Source organism: Porites lutea, chromosome 13, assembly GCF_958299795.1.
Source record: "Porites lutea chromosome 13, jaPorLute2.1, whole genome shotgun sequence".
Lineage (NCBI taxonomy): Eukaryota > Metazoa > Cnidaria > Anthozoa > Scleractinia > Poritidae > Porites > Porites lutea.
In genome coordinates this window covers 10,870,312-10,888,037 of record NC_133213.1, presented here as the reverse complement: position 1 = coordinate 10,888,037, position 17,726 = coordinate 10,870,312, and the positions used below count along the sequence as shown (strand labels likewise).

Sequence of the window (17,726 nt, the reverse complement as noted above, 5' to 3'; positions counted from 1 at the left end):
TGCCGAGAGTATTTAGCTGGTCATTGGGAGCTAAGGAATGTAAGCCATCAACAAAAAGAAGCATGTCAGCAGGAACATAGAGGGCAGAGTTTAGTGAGTTGCTCAAGTTTGAAAACTTGCCATGCAGCTCACGTGTATTCATCCTAATCCCTGCTAATATAGCCTAAGCTAAACTCATATTGCAAATCGCCCGAAATATTCTAACCTCTCATGGCAGAAAAAGATCAAAACAAAGACTCAACGACACATCCGCGATGTCTTTGGCAACATGTCATGGCCCCCTCGCCCTTCAGAGCTAAATGACAGTGCCACAGATGTCCCTGAAGCGGCTAAGTGCGTTTACTTGACTGCTGACTGACAGCAGAGATTCGCCAGAGAGAGCTAGAATGTTGTCAAAGAGACCAACGCCTCGTTTGCACTTGCAAGCCTCAGCTGATTTGGTGTAACGTTTAGCCAGAGGGAGCGTTAAGCCACCTAGAACAAATTCTTCTCCCGTATGTTGCAAAAACTCTCAGACGATCTCTTTCAGATGCTTCAGATGCATAGTTTCCGCCCAAACGCAGACAGCATCTATGGGCCGGCTCAGATAGAGATTGTTCTGTTCAAAGAGGGGTAACATTGAGTCCGACCAACTACTGCCTTGTGGTGATTGCCTGTTCAAGCACGTGTTCCGGGCAAACTTATCAACAGAAATGTGGAGGCTACACCTTGAGAACTGCCCTGAAATTCCCAGTCCCTTCATTAATTAAGACATGTGTGCCCGGGGAAGGGGTGGGGAGGTGGGCGGACTAAACTGAAGTCTTGGGGAGGCCCTGCTCCGAGGTCTCAAAACCAGAACATTTTCTCTTTTCTCAACAGGCATGAATTGCATCTTTTATCTCTTTAGGACCTCTTCACAGAACGAGATTTCCTTACCTTTCATATACTTCGACTATTGAAATCCCTACTCTTTTATATACCTGAAGCTTGAAGAAGGCACCTCTTTCTGAACATGGTGTAGTTTTCTATATATACCGGTACGGCCCCTCTTAGGTAAACAAAACTCTATAGAATTACATTATAACAATCCTGCAGATTTTTAAAAAAATTGCGTTTACTAATCATAAACCCAAAAGAATGTAGAGGCTGCAGTCTCTCATGTAAAGTGCTAAGAAGTCTTCCTGAGTAATTTTACAGAGCAAGAAAACTTGCAAACTTGGATCAGAATTGCTAGGCAATGCACAACCTATATCGTAGAACAAAATGTGCTCAAATTTTCATCGCTACCTATGTCGTACAGTTTTTTTCGTTTGGTTTGTTTGTTTCTTAGTTTATTGAGAACTTTTGCAACAATTTTAAACTTTAATTGAAATTTGAATACTACAACAACTACAACTGGTTTTGTCTATTTCGCGTCGGAGGTCAAGGAAACCCTGCATGCAATGCAAACAAACTGGAGAGACTGAAACATGATTGGCTGCTTATAGAAATTCTTTATTTTGATTGGCTGTCGACTCTCTGCTTGAATGACGTCCAAAGTATCACGCAGGCGCCGTGACCGTGTAACCAGGATCTTTCCGCAGATGTATTTCTTCACAACAAGGCGGCCTTAACCTTTTGCCAGTTATTAGAAATGAGAATTATCTGCTAGAAAATAGTAGATCTTCCTAGTTTGCATTGAGTAACCATCTCAGGAGTTTCAAGGTAGTTGAAGAAATGGACTTGGAACTTCCTGCTGGCTTCACGGACTTGCTACAAGAATTTACAGTGCAAGTCTTGCAAGATAAACCTGACGATATTGTGGAGTTCGCTGCCAATTATTTCATGAAACTCAAACTAAAGGAAAAGCGCTCCAAGGACGGAACAAAAAGAAGAGGGAAAGGTGTTAGTTTTCAGAGCGAAGAGGTTAATGGAGAGGAAAATTCGGATGATGAAGACGATGAAGAAGATATGGGTAAAAAAATTATTGGCCGTACAATAACCCGACATGCTCAATTTGGCTATCGACTTAGTTTCGATTTTCCGAAAGAAGTTCAAGAAACCTTTAGGCGTTTATTTCACGTTATAGCTTTCACTGTCTGTAACTACTCCAACTTGGGATCTCATCAGTTATAGTTTGCAGGGCAATTTGATGTTATTAAAATGTCTCTTCGTGAGCATATCATCATAAACTCGTTACTACCATTTGCAAAGCATTAAGCCTATGCACTACTGACTTTTCTTTGTTTTGTCCGTAAATGTAACCCCCACTTGGAGACATAAAGCTCAAACTATGCCCATTTATTTATTGTGCTTGTTGGAATATTTCAGAACCGCCAAAAAACCGCTTTGCAAGAAGACAATCAGGTTAGAAAGTTACTTTATTTCTGTATTTATTATTAGCTTAAGTTGGTTTTTGTTGTTGTTGTCTTTGTTTTGCTTGACTTCAGGCGTGAAAAACATGATTTTATGCAACCAGCTGTGATCATTAAATCATATTTATCACCCTGCTCATTACTAACCAAGAAGTTTTTGTAGTCAAAAGGTTTTGATTTCTCAGTGATTGAAACGAGTGACCAGGGAATTTAGGACAAATGAGTTACTTAACTTTCGTTTTCAAGGGAACAACTTTTCAATAAGATTAGAATTTTTCCACTTTTTATAGTTTGTGCAGAGCCACTGAACCCGGACTCGGATGAAGACGACGAAAATCCGGTTAGTGATACGTTTCGTTTGTTTTTGAGCTTTACTAGTTTGTTTATTGGATGCATAGAAATCTACATAATTGCGCTTTAGTTGAGCACAATGTTTGTTTCCGTTATTCAATTTGCAAATAACTTAGATGGCCATGAGAATGAAGGTCAAACTAGGTGGCCTTAAAAATAAAGAATCTTGGTTATGATTGGACTGTATTTCTGTTTTCATTGCATAGTACAGTAGACTCGTAGAAATGAATGATTTTGTGAATGAGAAGTGTCCTTGTGCATGTTGTTCTTGATATTGTGCGACCTGTCATTTAACCTCAGACAATGCATTTAAACAACTTCAAGATATTTTCAGAAATTTTAATGATAAAAGCATTTATTGCTCTTCATTATTTCCAAGTTTAACTGACATTTATTGACCTGTTCATCCATCTCCATTGTCTGTGGTCTGGGATGTTTAATGTAATAGATTTCTAATAATGTAAACTGGCAGAAAATGATTATTTTGTGTTGTTTTCTCAACCAATAATTTCTCTTTTTTTTTCTAGGTTGTGTATCCCAAATCAGATGAACAGCGTAAGCGGCTGAATGATGCTATCAAGAATATCCTCCTTTTCAAGAATGTTGAACCTGTAAGTCATAAACAGATAGTAAAAATCCAGCCTTGTTTTGCTGAAGAGATAGCTGGTACTGAGACTAGTAAGTAGGGCTATTCACATGGTACCAGAATGACTTCCATTCCGGAATAAGTGTTGTTTCACAATGAAGGTTGTTGTACATTCACATGGCAAATTACTATTTGACCCTTTTCGTATAAAATAATTTCCTTGCCCTTACTGTCTTATCTTGAAAACCATAGTGCCACTCATCCAGGTTTGTGATTTTTATTGTGGACTGTGAAGCTTGTTTTCAGTTTACATAAATGACACCAGCGTAAATTGTTGTACATACCACTACAAGAATTTCATTCAGTTGAAAGCAAGAATAAAAAAGATAAATAAAAGACATGAAAGGTTGAAAGCTTTGAATTGAAAGCTTGTGTATAAAAAGTTTTTCTATCCTGGGAACTGAATCTTTGTTTACTCTAAAGAATAAACTCATTCCAGAATGACATGTACAGCAGTAAGGTTTCATCTTAGTATCATGTAAACAGATACAGAGAAATTAGGGAAGGAAATTGTTCCGACAGTCAACAGGCGTAATTTTTCTTACAACTTGTCTTGCATTTTGTAGCAACAAAAGCTGAAACAAAAATTGCATAATATAATCGCACCACTTGAAACACGTTTGATGCAGCAGCACTTTGCAAAAAGGGGAATCAAGATAGTGCTTATGCTTCGTATTGCAGTTGCTGCAACATAACTGGTCATTATTGTGCTTGTGAAACTAGGCAATGTTTGTGCAAGTTGCCTTGTAGCAGCTCAAAAAAATAGTGCTCAACTCATAAATTACTCAGAATCAAAGTAGTGGCAAAATAGAGCTGCTTAGTGCACAAAGAACTTGTATTGACTTTAAGTTTGATACATGTACATAGAAAGAATTGCATTTCATTGTTGATGCTTGATTCTTAACCCTTTTTGTTTTCGTGCTTTATAACACTGTGAAACATTTGAATCTAGGAGTCAATTCATAAGTAGGTTGAGTATAATCTTGTGGGTGAATGTAGTCCTGAATAGGACTATTGTTGACAGTGATTGACATTTTGGCAACCTGTGAGGTAGTCATCTTCAGAGCAAGGTTTTAGCCAGAAGGGTGTCCAGCTGTCCTATGGATGCCCATTTTGGAAGAAATATGAGGAAAATTTCTTTCATCTCTAATAATTTTATGAGAAAACATGCCTTCTGGACAGCCAGTTTTCAATGTCTGGCTGAAAGCCTGCTTCAGAGTCAAAGTGAGTTGTATCATGTCAGTTGATGGTATGTAACTCTGGTTATTGACCTGATTGGTCCATTAAGTTGCGATGTTATTGGTTTTTTTCAGTTAAGCCGCACAATATTATCACAACTTCAAGAGAATCACTGGACAACTGAAAATTTGACTAACATTAAACAACTGTTTAACTGTGAGCATAGATGGATTGAATTGCACCAATGACATTATGAGTCTTCATAGCCAGACAACTGACAGATGACCAATAACATTACACCTTAATTGACCAATCAGGTCAATAGCCAGAGTTTAGTACCATCAACTGACGTGATACAACTCACTTTGACTCTGAAGATGACTACCTCAAAAAGTTGTCGAAACATCAGTCACTGCCACCAACAGTCCTATTCAGGACTATGTTCACACAGACAATCGCACTCAACCTACTTTATAGCACTAGTAGAAAAAATTTTCTATGTTTGTGTCGCCTGATATAAAAAATGAGAGGTTGTTGAGAGAATGAAGTTAAGTGTTTTGCATAGCTTTCAATAATTCTCCCAAACCCTTGAGCATTAAAATCATGCTGTGCAAACACCAAAAAAAGCTTTTTGTTGCTAATAACTTTCTCATAAAGAGAAATTCTCACTAGGGGCCAAGTGTTGTTCATGTTTGTATAGAATTTGCAAGTTTAAAAACTAGAAGTTATGGTTTTTAAAGTAACCTTTCAGGGTCTTAGGCTCAAAACGTTCCTCAACATAGTGGTTGCATGGTCAGTGCATCGACAAGAAAACATTATAAATATACTCTTGTGTAAACAAACTTCTCAGCTAATCAAAGTGCACATACTATGTTAGTTATTTTAAAAATATTTATCTTTAGGAACAATTAAATCAAGTTCTTGATGCCATGTTTGAGAAGAAAGTTCAGCCTGGGGAGCATGTCATAGATCAAGGAGATGATGGTGACAACTTCTATGTCATAGATAGAGGTGTATATGACATCTATGTGAAAATTGATGGCCAAGACAAACTGGTAATTTTAGAAAAAAGTTTATTTTATTAAACATAGAAAATTGCTACACTCTTCTTAATTGTGTTTCTGTGTTTCAAGGTTCATTTCTTGTGATCGTAATTATGATTGATGGCAGCGAATAACGTAATTGTCAAGGCGGCTTTTGTACTTCAGAGTTTGCTGGTTTTTTAAAAGTGCAGTGATTAACGTTTTCTTTAACTGTTGTTCTCATTAGGTAGGAGCTTACAATGAGAAAGGTAGCTTCGGTGAACTGGCATTAATGTACAACACTCCAAGGTATTAAGATAATAATTTATTTGAATAAGCATGACAGCAAGTTCTATGTTTTGTTAACAAGTTAAAAAAAGTTGTGAATTTATTTATTGTAGGGCAGCAACCATTATTGCAACATCTGAGGGAATACTTTGGGCTCTGGTAAGAAGCTGAAATATTAATTTTAGTTTATACTAATATCAATCAATTTTTTTTTGTGAAGGATAAGGCAATGGATTTTTTTTGGAAATCATAAAGTGCAGTGTTTTCTTAGTCATACACATTGTATTTGGTAATGTTTTGAAGAAACAGCTGTCTTGTTTTCAGTGTTCAAGATAAGAGATGGGTCTCGGGTCAATGACCAGACAAAGAAGGCTTCCTGGCCCCACATATGAAAGATATTAAATATTAAGCTAATTATAACGAAAAAATTGGTTGTGGTTTGGGTGACCCATCAGATGGTCTACATGATCTCCTGCTTGAAAGAATTAACTGGAATGCTGTGTTTTACAGGACAGAGTTACATTTAGAAGGATACTGTTAAAGGCTGCAGCCAAAAAGGTAGGTGCAACTTGAAGTGCTAAATTTTGCACCACATGTAAATTTTGTTTGATTGGCAATGCATTAGGTCATGATGGCGGGAAATAGGTCTGTTTACATATTAACACCTCAGTGGCCAGTGACTGTCCAGGTCGATCCCTTGTTAACATTTTATGCTGATGTCATCATTTATATAAATATTAGGACCTTTAGATTCAAGGACAAGAACAACTACGAGTATGACTTCTACGATTTAATTTAAATTTTTTTTTCCTCGCATATTGTCAAAAAAAGACACCCAAAATGCTTCATTGAACTTTTTTTCACCGATAAAGTTAAATTAACTGTTATCCTCTTAGTATTAGTTGTATTAGTCTTCCTCTATATAATTATTGGAGACAACTTTTATGTCTAACTTCTGCAGAAGCTAAGATCCCTTGAACCTTACCACAATAAGTGCAATTATTCAGTGTACTGTTCAGCCTAAAAGAAAATCCAAAATCATTTTAAAGTTGGCAAGAAAATTCCAATGGAAATATTGTTTCATTGCTCGTGAACCCTTATTTCCTTGAAAAAAAAAAACAGTTTTGTGACTATCAGTATTTTTGCCAAAACTTAGGTTCAGCTCATGACAACTTGGCATCTGACCTGGGCCAAACACTGCTAATCCCCAGGAAATCTTTTATATAAAATAACATATTCAATGTTGCGATGCATCTGTTCAGTAATACAGTCGACTCTCTCTTAACAGACACCTCTATAAGATGGACACCTCCCTAAAACAGACACCTAGAGTTGGTCCCTGCCTTTCTTTACTCCCTTTATTTGACTCTCTATAAGATGGACATCTCTCTGAGATGGACACTTACTGCTGGTCTCAAAGGTGTCCGTCTTAGAGGGAGTTGACTGTAGATCACAGATGATATCAAAATGTCGAAAAACCAAGAAGTCAGGCACACGAGCCACGGGCGAATGTGTCAGTGATGTTTTTACCACATTTTGACATCCTCTGTGATCTGTTACTGAACAGATACAGGGCAACATGGAATCTATTCATTTTCTACAATGAGCAGAGAAGAAAAACTGACATACTTGCCTCATACTTCTTGACTATTCGAGGATTTGTGCTAGTTTAGGCATTTTAAAGTCACAAACGCTACTTTTCGTCCCTGCTTCTTCTTTTCTTCTTTATTATACTTATAAACAGTTTGCCTGGAAAGTTTATCATTGCCTTCACAGTGTCAAAACTGTAGGTCTATCATAGCAATGACACGTAGTGGCAACTGTCATAAAGATCTCTTTCAGTTTAGGCATTTTCAAGTCGTCAAGAACTCTGTTTGTCTTGGTTTCTCTATTGTTCCTCTTTGTAACTAGCTCCTGTAAACCTTTTTTGGAGGCTTTCACTTCCTTACACTGAAATACTCTTGTAAACATTTTAAAACCGCTCATCATGTCGAACAAAACAAAGAAAAACAACTTCCTGTGACGTCATCCATTTGTCTGTACTCTGACTAATAGATCATGAGATCATGGGCAATGACCAATCACAGCGCGAATAATATTCACCATATAATTTGTATTGTTGAAAAATTATTCAAAAGTGATTATGTATTGCATGTTGATAACTGTTATTATTAATAGGTGTGTAATGTCAAGTCCCATGCTTTTATTGATTATGTTGTTTTGTTTTCAGAGAAAGGCTCATGAAGCTTTACTGGAAAATGTTCCCATGCTAAAGGAGATTACAGTACGGTGCCTGTTCTGTTGCTTTCCCTAAACAATAATATTTCATGTCAACTGTAACCCACTGCATAGAGTGAACATTTAATTTGATTGTTTTGGTATAGGATCTTAAAGATATTTTTGTTTACTCTCCATCTGCTTTGTATTTTTGTTACAGGACTATGAACGCATGAACCTAGCTGATGCATTAATGTCCAAAAAATTCAAAGATGGAGATTGTGTTATAAACCAGGTGAATGTTATTGATTACAAACATTTTAGAAACAGTTGAAAACAACTATTGAAAAAAGCTTTTGTGTGATCAATGGCAGAGTGATGAGCTCGAGAACACTGAAAAATGCAAATGCTTAGCTTAGATTAATGGGCATCAATCACATCACCCTCATAGTTCATAACGGGCATCACATCACCCTCCACATGTTGCCATCATGACATTTTAAACATGCTGTTGTGTTTGAGAGTGCTGACAGTAGAAATTGGTTATTGACACATTTGTACTTCTGGGGTGTGCATGCAATTCTCTAAGGAACTGTCAGAAAACATGCAAGAAGTGTAAAAATTTAGAGGTAATGGTAGTGCAGGGATCTCAATAAATTTTTCCAGAACCCGTTGCAGCTGGTGGAAAAAGCAGCTGTAACAAGCACAGCCCAGTTGCCCCTGAAATCTTAGAAGACAGCAGATAGGAGTCCTATAGGTGGTGTTAGACAATCAATATCTGTCTTTTATTGAAACCCTGGTATATCGAGGTTCCAAAGTAAGTTTTACATAGGAAAAAAAACAGAAAAAAAACTCTATTTTTTTTGCAGGGAGATGATGCAGACTGCATGTACTTTGTGGAAAGTGGCATGGCATCAGTCAGAATACACAATCAAGTAAGTTTTGCAACAAGTCATAATCAAGAAAACAAACTGCTTTTAATTATTACCATTGAGGATTGGAGGATGCTTGTGCACCAACATGCATGAAGCATTTGACTGCATAATCTTGAAAAAGACTAGAAGTATTTCTATTATACAGTGGAACCCTGTTTATACAGTCACCATGGGCCAAAAAAATTTGACCGTATTAAGGGATGACGGTATTTAACAAGGTTTTTTTACAAGAAAATTTATGGCTGTTTTGCCGGGTGGTCAAAAAAAGTGGCTGTAATAACGAAGTGACTGTATTACCTAGGTGGTTGTAAGGCGGGGTTCCACTGTACACACAGTCAAAACAACACAAAAACTAGAAACAAAAAATTATGTTGGGTCTTAAGCTTTGAATTTCTTCAAGAGTTATTGATTACAGTACTTCATCTAATAAACCAGACACCTTGAAGTCAATCTGGAAAATCTATTTTAGGCTGCACCTTGGTCTCCGAGCCTACATTTCATTGTCTACATAATCAGGCTGTGGAAAAAATGTCTCTGATTTTAAGAACACCAATGAAATTCCAAATGAGATTTTGCATGAAAACATGATATCTTCACAGGCATCAACATGATTGTTATCTTCAGAAGTTAAAAGGTTACTGTTGCTGTAGTTACACTATAAATCGGCCCTTTTGCAGCAATAAAAAGTGAATGGTGTTATTTCATTGTTGTTGATAATAATGCTACTGAAATCACTCAACTATTTTATAACGATCATTTGCATTTGAATAATTTTGAATAGCTCACTTGATCATTTAGAGCAACTCATTGAGTCGTGGGACTTCCCCTAATTTTCAAGAAACTCAGTAATGAGGGATCTTGTTTCTTGTTTGCTCTACCCCTGCCAGGATAGAATTCTGATGACACATCTCTGCCACCACTCAATGTATAATTAATAAGTGACCTTGTATATTTATTTTCCAGTTGATTTCCCATGCCGAAGAATTCGTGACTCGTTTGAACCGTTGTTATAGTTTTTCTATAATGGATAGTCACATGGTTAAACAAGGTGCTCAGAGTGGTCATGTGAGCTTAATTGAATATTCTAGTGTTTAAGGTTATTACTTTTTTGGAGTGCCAACAGTTGGTGATTTGGGTTGTAAATCGAACGTTATAGGCCACGTGGAGATACAAAATTCCTTTTCTTGTGTTGAAAAGTATTTCACTTGTTTCCTGTGCTCCCCTGCAAAATTTTTCAAGAATGGAAGAGAAATTTTATATCTCTCCGTTCTTATGCGTTGTCTTATCATTTTTGTGTCGTAATTTTAACATTTAACCAGTAGTAACACTGCTTACAGTAGCCTTCTTTTTGTGTAAGGATGACCCAACAGAAGAAGTTGAGTTGACACAATGCACAAAAGGAGGATATTTTGGTGAGCTGGCTCTGGTCACCCACAAGCCACGAGCCGCCTCTGTTTATGCAGTTGGAGATCTGGTCTGTGCAGGTAAAGAATGTGCAAATTTTGTAGACACTAATTGGTCTCTTTCTCCCTAACCTACGAAAACATCTATTTCTCCTCGATAATGGCCACCCCAAAAGTTCTTCCTTCCCCATCACTGATAACAACGTTGGGTGTTAAGAATCGTGCGCGTGTCAGACCATGTCCCATGCCGTAGGTTATGGACTGTATCACTGTTCCCATACTAGGTAAGGAAAGGTCCTTGTAATTAAAAAAGGCAGATTCACGTCTGTAAATTATGTTAAGCCACCCTGGTGAAAACAGACTTCCCCCTAAATCTTTGCGGTAAGGGATTGTTGTTCTCTCTTCGCATGTTGTGAAGCTGGTTTAAAAGAGCGAAGTCTTTTTCAGCGAATGAAATACCCGGGAGCTGACTCTTAGCGAAATCCCCGGTTCAAGATCGTGAAACAATTTTGTTACTCTTAAGTTTCTAGCTAATGAAATTCTTGTTTCTTTCTTTTTTTAGTTCTTGATGTTCATGCCTTTGAGCGACTCCTTGGCCCATGTATGGACATTATGAAACGAAACATAGATGGTTATGAAGAACAACTTAAAAAGCTTGGCGTTGGAAATACAGAACTGCGATAAAGTTCATCGCAGAAAATCTTCGAAGTTAGGACTGTTGATAGATGGTCTATTTTTAGACGTTGAATAAAATGTTTTACCACTTTCCGACAATTCAAATTTGCCAACATATTGTTTTAGAGTTTACACAAAAGGAGAAATTGCTACATCTTTCATTTGATTCCGTTGTTATTTATAAACAGAGTTGAGCTTAACGTAGTGTTTGTGCCAAGAAATTGTTATAATTTATTGTTTAATGAATCATTTTCATACAGGAGAAATAAAAACTTATGGAAAATGTTTATTACAATATTCTGACTTCAACTGTAAATAAAACTTAAAATATTTATTAAAGTGAATGCCTCTTCTTTTTTTCAATCTTGCAAAGCCGGAATGAAAATTTGAAAAAAATCGATATGTCACCATGTCTTACGCAGAAAAACTGTTTCATTTTGTCAAGTCCTTTAGATTTTTTTTATAATTTCTTTGTGTTGCGGCCAGGTGCAATCACCAAATGACGTAATGATTGAAAAGACACTAAACAGTAGCGGTATAGGGATGTTTTACTCCTTTTTTGGTGGGAGAATCTCATTAACTTGCGAGGGAATATATTAACGCCATAGCCTTTTGTCTTTATTTTATGAGGGACGTCACGTTACCATGGTAGCAAAATTTCTGGATGACAGCAATAGGGAGTTTCTGCAACAGCGACAGCGAACTGCCAAAAAAACAATAGGGTTAGATTGGCAAAAAATCAACTTTGCACGTGCATCACGCTTTTCTTAACCTTATGAGGTGGGTGAGCACAACACAAAAAGTTTCTTTTTCTTTTTTCTAAACTTAGATACGGTTCTTGCGGATTTAGCCCAGAAAATTTCGCCTTTCTATTGTGCACGATAACGAGGACGAAGTCAAACTTGCTCTTTCTACCACGAAAAGTAATAATTTTTCACTTTCAACCTTTCTTTTTAGCTTCTCCACACTTCTATTGTTTTCCCTCCACCACCAAGCTCTTCGCAGAATATGGATGACTTTCTTCATTTCTGGTCTGGTATTCGCTTTTTTTAACCTGATTTGGACCTTTTTGGCCTGGATTTGGCCTGTCTGACCTTATTTATAAGCTGACTATTAATGTTGTTAATAGGAGTCACTTGTGTTCAGCCGTCTAACTGTTAACATGCAGAACATGTTTTGTAAGAAAGTTTGCAGAGATTGCCCGATTCCAGTTTGCAGTGCGAAGTACCTTGTCAGACTAATTGTAGCTAACCATCTCGCAGATGTTCATCAGTTGGATTATACACAGTACAGCGAAGACAGTATTTACAAAAGGCCAAACTTCAGCCTAAAGCTAAAGTCGTCGTTTATGAGAGAAGAGCGGATAAATCAAGAAAAAAAATCATTACACTATTACTTGCAGTCCCCCTTAAGGGAAATCTTTACTGAGGATCCGACGACGGCGACGGCAACGAGAACGTCAAAAGAGCAATAGGTTTAATAACCAAAACAACAACTTTGCACTTGCATCACGCTTTTTTGTACATTTCTTTGTCGTCACTGCACGACTACGACTCATTTCACGTTGTCCAGAGAAAGTACACAAGCGACGACGAAATTTCTTTTCTCTTTCTTGGATATGGTTCTTAGGAATTCAACTTTAGGAGGGTTCACCTACCTTTGACAAAGATAGTGACTTGGAGTAATCGCGATGAAGATTGAAAGAACGCGAAGTTTTCGCTGCCATCGCCGTCCTCTTATTGAGATTAGGGACCTTACGAAACTACAACGGCGACGGCAACGGGAACGTCAAAAAAGCGCTAAATTTAATGAGCAAAACAACAACTCAGCACACGCATCACGCTTTTTGTACATTTCTTAGCCGTCCCTGCACTACAACGTGAAATCATCAAATTTTGAGTTGACTTTAGAACGGGAACCGCAAGGCGATAAATTTTACTTTCTCTAAACTCGGACACGGTCCCCGCTCTTCAGTTCCAATCTAACTTTCCTCCTTTCAAGTAACTGGGTGACTTTGTATAAGGGCGAAAAAGTTTTAAAGGACGCGAAGTCTATTTTTCAGCAACGTTTTCATTGGCGTCACCGTTATCGGATTGTAAGGTCCCTATTCCTCCGCAAAAAAGAAGTAAAACATCGCTATACCACTACTGTGAACCACACCCACATCACAACACAAAAGCAAACCAACAATAGTTTCCTCAACACCAAGAAACACCCAAGTTATAGTCAAGAACTATATACTAAGGCCTCGCGCGTCCACGGAAATCTGGATAGTTTTGAAAACGCGTAATTTTTTTACAAATCGGCCTTCCGTCCACTGAAAACCAGTGAATCCATCTCTCACCGAAACGGCATCTTTTTAGAATTGCTTTCCATAGTGGTTTAAGGCCAAGGCCAAACGTCGAAACTTTCAGGAGACCAACCAAACTCTAATCTGGGTCGACCTAAATTAACACGGGACGAAAAATTGGATTTACTGCACTTTTGACGCGCGTCAAAAGTTAAGTCAAATATGCTATTGGCTTTGACTTTACCTTTGACGCGCGTTAAAGATGTCGCCAAATATATAACCTCTTTGCTTACTCCTTTGACCTCGGTAAAGGTGAAGTCAAATTGGTAACAACTTTGACTTCTCCTTTGACGCGCGTCAAAGATGAAGTCAAATGAATCAATGCTTTGCTATTCCTTTAACCCTTATCAAAGTCGTTGTCAAATATGCTGGTAACTTTGACTTTACCTTTGACGCACGTCAAAGATGAAGTCAAAAGTGTAGTGGCTGTGACCACACCTTTGATACTAGTCAAAAATGAGGGCAAATACGACCGCTACACTTTTACAACACTATTGAATGGTGCTGAAAGGTGAGAGCAAATATGCAATGAATTACGTCTACAAACACTTATGTCGAAACTGATATTGAGAAAGGAAATTAAAAAGCTGTATTTGAATACCGTTTTAAAGATATTTATACGACAATACCGAACACGGGCGGGTAATCATTGTAATTGCTGTTTTATAATTATTTTTGAAAATGTTCTAGAATATGTACTTTTTCGAAGTGATTTTTTTTTTGTCTTATCGTGAGTGGATCATTTTCTCCTTGATCGATCAATATACATTGTAATGACAGCGACGCAAAACAATGACTCAACAACTGGACGATGGAAGACTGAACCCAAGCACGACACCCTGTTTTTGGCGCGAAATTGTCGCGGCTGCAAACTCTCTCCGCCCGCGCAAACAAACAAACTACGCAGATCTGAAGAAAACAAAAGCTGCTTTTTTGTACGAAGCAGTCCAGCTTTTGTTAACAAATATTTACACCCTTATCTTTGATAGAGTTTAGACCACAAACTTGTTTAAAAGGTACGTGTCATCCTTTTCTATGTTTGCATGCAATAGTTGTTCTTCAAACTTCAGTTGTTTAACTGTGTTAAGCTTACGAAACCAACTCCGAACAAGCGTGTATGTCGTGCTTGGGAGCTTTTCAGATTGTTAAATCTGGTTCAGTAAACTATAAAAATTTTTCTATATCACAGTAGAGTTTACATTAGATCAAGCCCTTTTTTCTTAATAGGGTTAGTGCATTTCTGCAAAAGTAATAGCTGGCTTATATTTCACAATGCAATTCAAGTCAAAACTCCATGCGAGAACCTGCTAATATCAAGATTAACCAACTCTGGTTTTTCTAACAGTTATACTTAACTACGAAAACTACTTCAGGGTAATGAAATAATATCAGACTTACATATATTTTTTTTCATGGACAGTGTACTTCAATAAAAATATCTGTACCAGACTTTAATGGGCATAGTACTGAAGCGAGTACTTAAGCTTATTTGAACAGGATTCAGTGCAGTTTATCAAACAAAGAAGTGTGGTTATTTGAAGACTTCGGATGTTTTACAGACGTGAGTACCTCTTTCTATTGATTTTTCTGGATTCTATACGTAATGGGGCTCAGGCTGCATAATTTTTAAAAATATTCCATTGATTTTTGTGCCACCACAGTGGCAGCTAGGTATGTTTCAACATTTAATAATAATCATTCAAACATACCGAGCTGTCCCTTCTTTTAAGATTGCGACTGGACAACAACTTTAAAAATAGCCTGCGTAGCAAGCTTTTCCGCGCGAGTTTTGTGCAAGAGACTAAGTTTGTAGAGGGCAAAATTAAAAGAGAGGAAGGAGGGGCCGGGAGGGGCTAACTCGCGCAATAACTCTATTGGAAACGCTTGTTATGCAGGCTAGGTATAATATAAAGTGATTCTTTAGTTTAATTTTAAGCTTTGGGCATAGAGGGAAATTTGGATTGAATTTTCCTGGACTTTATTAAGCGATAATAAGGCTCGATTCAAACGTCAAATTTCACAAAAGACGAACTTAGTGACAATGCATGTACACGAAATGTAATGTTCCCATTCAAAAGCATTAGGTTCGCTACACATTTTTAACCGGGTCTTTAAGTTTTGATAAAGGTAAAGAGAAAGGGGATTTTCTGCAGAAAAGGAGCGATAGTAAAACGGGAGTGGGGCCGAAAAATTTATTTAAAACACTATGACTGAATTTTTTATCTCAAATTGCTATATTCTTTTACAATTATTTCACAGATAAAAGAAACAAGGCAAAGTGATAAGTCTCCAGTGGAACGAAACACACAACAGAGGAAGATTGAAGTTAGATACATGGCGTTTGTCTTTCACTTACATCAAGAATCAAAAGCACTCTAGAATGAAAATCTTCGCAAAGACATCAAGACAGATGGGCTCCTGATCAAAAACATTTCTTACTTACCATGATTTTTGCACTGGCTTACGTGAAAGAAGTGTTTTAAACTATTTTGCAGGTTGCCGTCCGTGACAACAGCGTGTATCTGGAACATTTATAGTGCTTCAAAAATTTGCGGCAGTCATTATGATTGTCCATTGACAGACTGCAATGAGTAGACAATAAATCGTGAAAAGGTTTTAAAAAATCATTTTTACGCGTTTAAGTTTTAATCGGAATTATGCAGCTTTCTAATCATCTAATGAGGTTTTAGGACAATAAAGTACAAGATTGAGAACTCAGTCTCTTATCTGTTCACCTTTTTAAACGGTATCCAGGTCGCAATTGAATTTGATTGAAATCTCAAGTTGGATTCTAGCCTGTATATCAAGCGCTTATGACTAGCGAGGCAATAACGCGGCATTCGCACGAAGCGCGAGGCGAACGCGGAATTCACGCGAAGCGCGAGACGAGCGAGAGGCGCGATGCGAGGGGAGGAAAAAAACCAAACGTATTTGGCAACACCTTTGTTAAACCTTTGACTTAAATCTCAGACGCATTTGACGACAACTTTGTCACAAATTTGACCTGAGGTTCAGACACATTTGACGACACTTTTCACAAGCCTTTGACTTTAATCACAGACATAACTTTGCCGCGCTTTTGTCACACCTTTGGCCTGAATCTCAGACATATTTGACGACGCCTTTGATAGGGGTACAAATGCTAATGAAATATACCTTTGACGCGCGTCAAAGGTAGGGGTTAAAGGCGTGACAAAAACGGCCTTTATCGCCTGAAGACTCGCCTTTGACCGCGGGCAAAGGTAAACATTTGTCGCGCGTCAAAGTTGTACAAAGGTGTGCAAAGGTGGCCTTTATCGCCCGTTTGACTTCACCTTTGACGTTCGGTAAATCCGTTTTTTCGTCCCGTGTAAGTGGGTGTCAGTAAGAAGCAGGGTCGGGGTTGGGGTCTGTATTAGGGTTAGTGTCAACCCTAACCCTAACCCTAAAACAGAATTCTTTTAAAAAAAAGAGAGACCCCAACCCCGACCCAGCGTTTTACTGACACCTAAATTAAGTAAGATGGTCTCTTGGATCAGACGTCGAACTTAGGTCGCATGCGCATCGAACCAATCAACTGAATCAGTCTAAAACGCAATTTTACAATGAAATTTTCTCCCGAACGAGGCTAAGTACAGTCGAACCTTTCCATATTGGCCGCCTTGGGGACAGAGAAAGTCGCCGTTATGGAGGGGTGGCCGTTATGGGAAGATAGGAATGTAATATGAAAATAGAGAGGAGAAGTCGTTACGTCATGTTGCTATAATGGTAGCGACATTTTTGGATGACAACAAACCGAAAATTCACTTAAAAAGTAAATTCGCACCGTTTCAAACTTCATCGATCTTATTCAATTTTATTTAATTTGTCAAATGTTGGCGAAATGTTCTGGATTTAATCCGACAGGACCGTACCTAGAAAAAGTATCTAGTTTAGAAAAAGAAAATGAAACTTTCTTGTGCTGCGTTCACCTACTCCGTAAAGCGGTCCCGAGAAATGAGAAGTTTCATGTCGCAGTCGTGCAACGAAATGAGCTAAGAAATGTACAAAAAAAGCGTGATGCACGTGCAGGTGTTGTTTTGCTAATCTAAACCTATCGAGGTTTTTTTGCCGTTCTCGTCACTGTCGCCGTCGCCGTTGCTTAAAGAAATTTGGCTACCATGGTAACGTGACGTCACACTTAATAATACATGCTTAGGGACGGATCATTAGAAAACTTATTCTCTATTTTCCAATTCCCCATAATACACTCTGTTTGCCCCCCAAATTTTGCATAAACCATTGTTTTTAAATGCTCTTGGGAGTATTGCATTTTCCCAAGAGCATTTTAAGACAATAAGTTATGCAA

The 17,726-nt window shown here is 37.8% G+C and overlaps 1 protein-coding gene and 1 long non-coding RNA gene across 3 annotated transcripts in view; both read left to right on the top strand.

The window, feature by feature from the left end:
• LOC140922844 (cAMP-dependent protein kinase type II regulatory subunit-like) overlaps nt 1–11,388 on the top strand; it is a 16,582-nt gene extending 5,194 nt beyond the window's left edge. The window contains exons 1-13 of one of the 2 annotated variants that reach the window (XM_073372873.1): nt 1,532–1,933; nt 2,290–2,325; nt 2,624–2,673; nt 3,212–3,295; nt 5,412–5,564; nt 5,779–5,840; nt 5,933–5,978; nt 6,330–6,377; nt 8,050–8,103; nt 8,257–8,331; nt 8,906–8,971; nt 10,329–10,455; nt 10,937–11,388. In XM_073372873.1, coding sequence (XP_073228974.1) covers nt 1,696–1,933; nt 2,290–2,325; nt 2,624–2,673; nt 3,212–3,295; nt 5,412–5,564; nt 5,779–5,840; nt 5,933–5,978; nt 6,330–6,377; nt 8,050–8,103; nt 8,257–8,331; nt 8,906–8,971; nt 10,329–10,455; nt 10,937–11,058 — 1,161 coding nt within the window. In that variant the 5' untranslated portion in view covers nt 1,532–1,695 and the 3' untranslated portion in view covers nt 11,059–11,388. Of the gene's footprint in view, nt 1–1,531; nt 1,934–2,289; nt 2,326–2,623; nt 2,674–3,211; nt 3,296–5,411; nt 5,565–5,778; nt 5,841–5,932; nt 5,979–6,329; nt 6,378–8,049; nt 8,104–8,256; nt 8,332–8,905; nt 8,972–10,328; nt 10,456–10,936 lie in introns of those variants that run through there. The other variant, XM_073372874.1, reaches the window with a different exon arrangement.
• A 2,162-nt stretch (nt 11,389–13,550) lies between these two features.
• LOC140923350 (uncharacterized) lies at nt 13,551–15,981 on the top strand. The gene is made up of 3 exons (XR_012164155.1): nt 13,551–14,415; nt 14,820–14,960; nt 15,659–15,981. It is a non-coding gene; the product is annotated as an uncharacterized lncRNA (long non-coding RNA).
• Nucleotides 15,982–17,726: the final 1,745 nt, after the last annotated feature.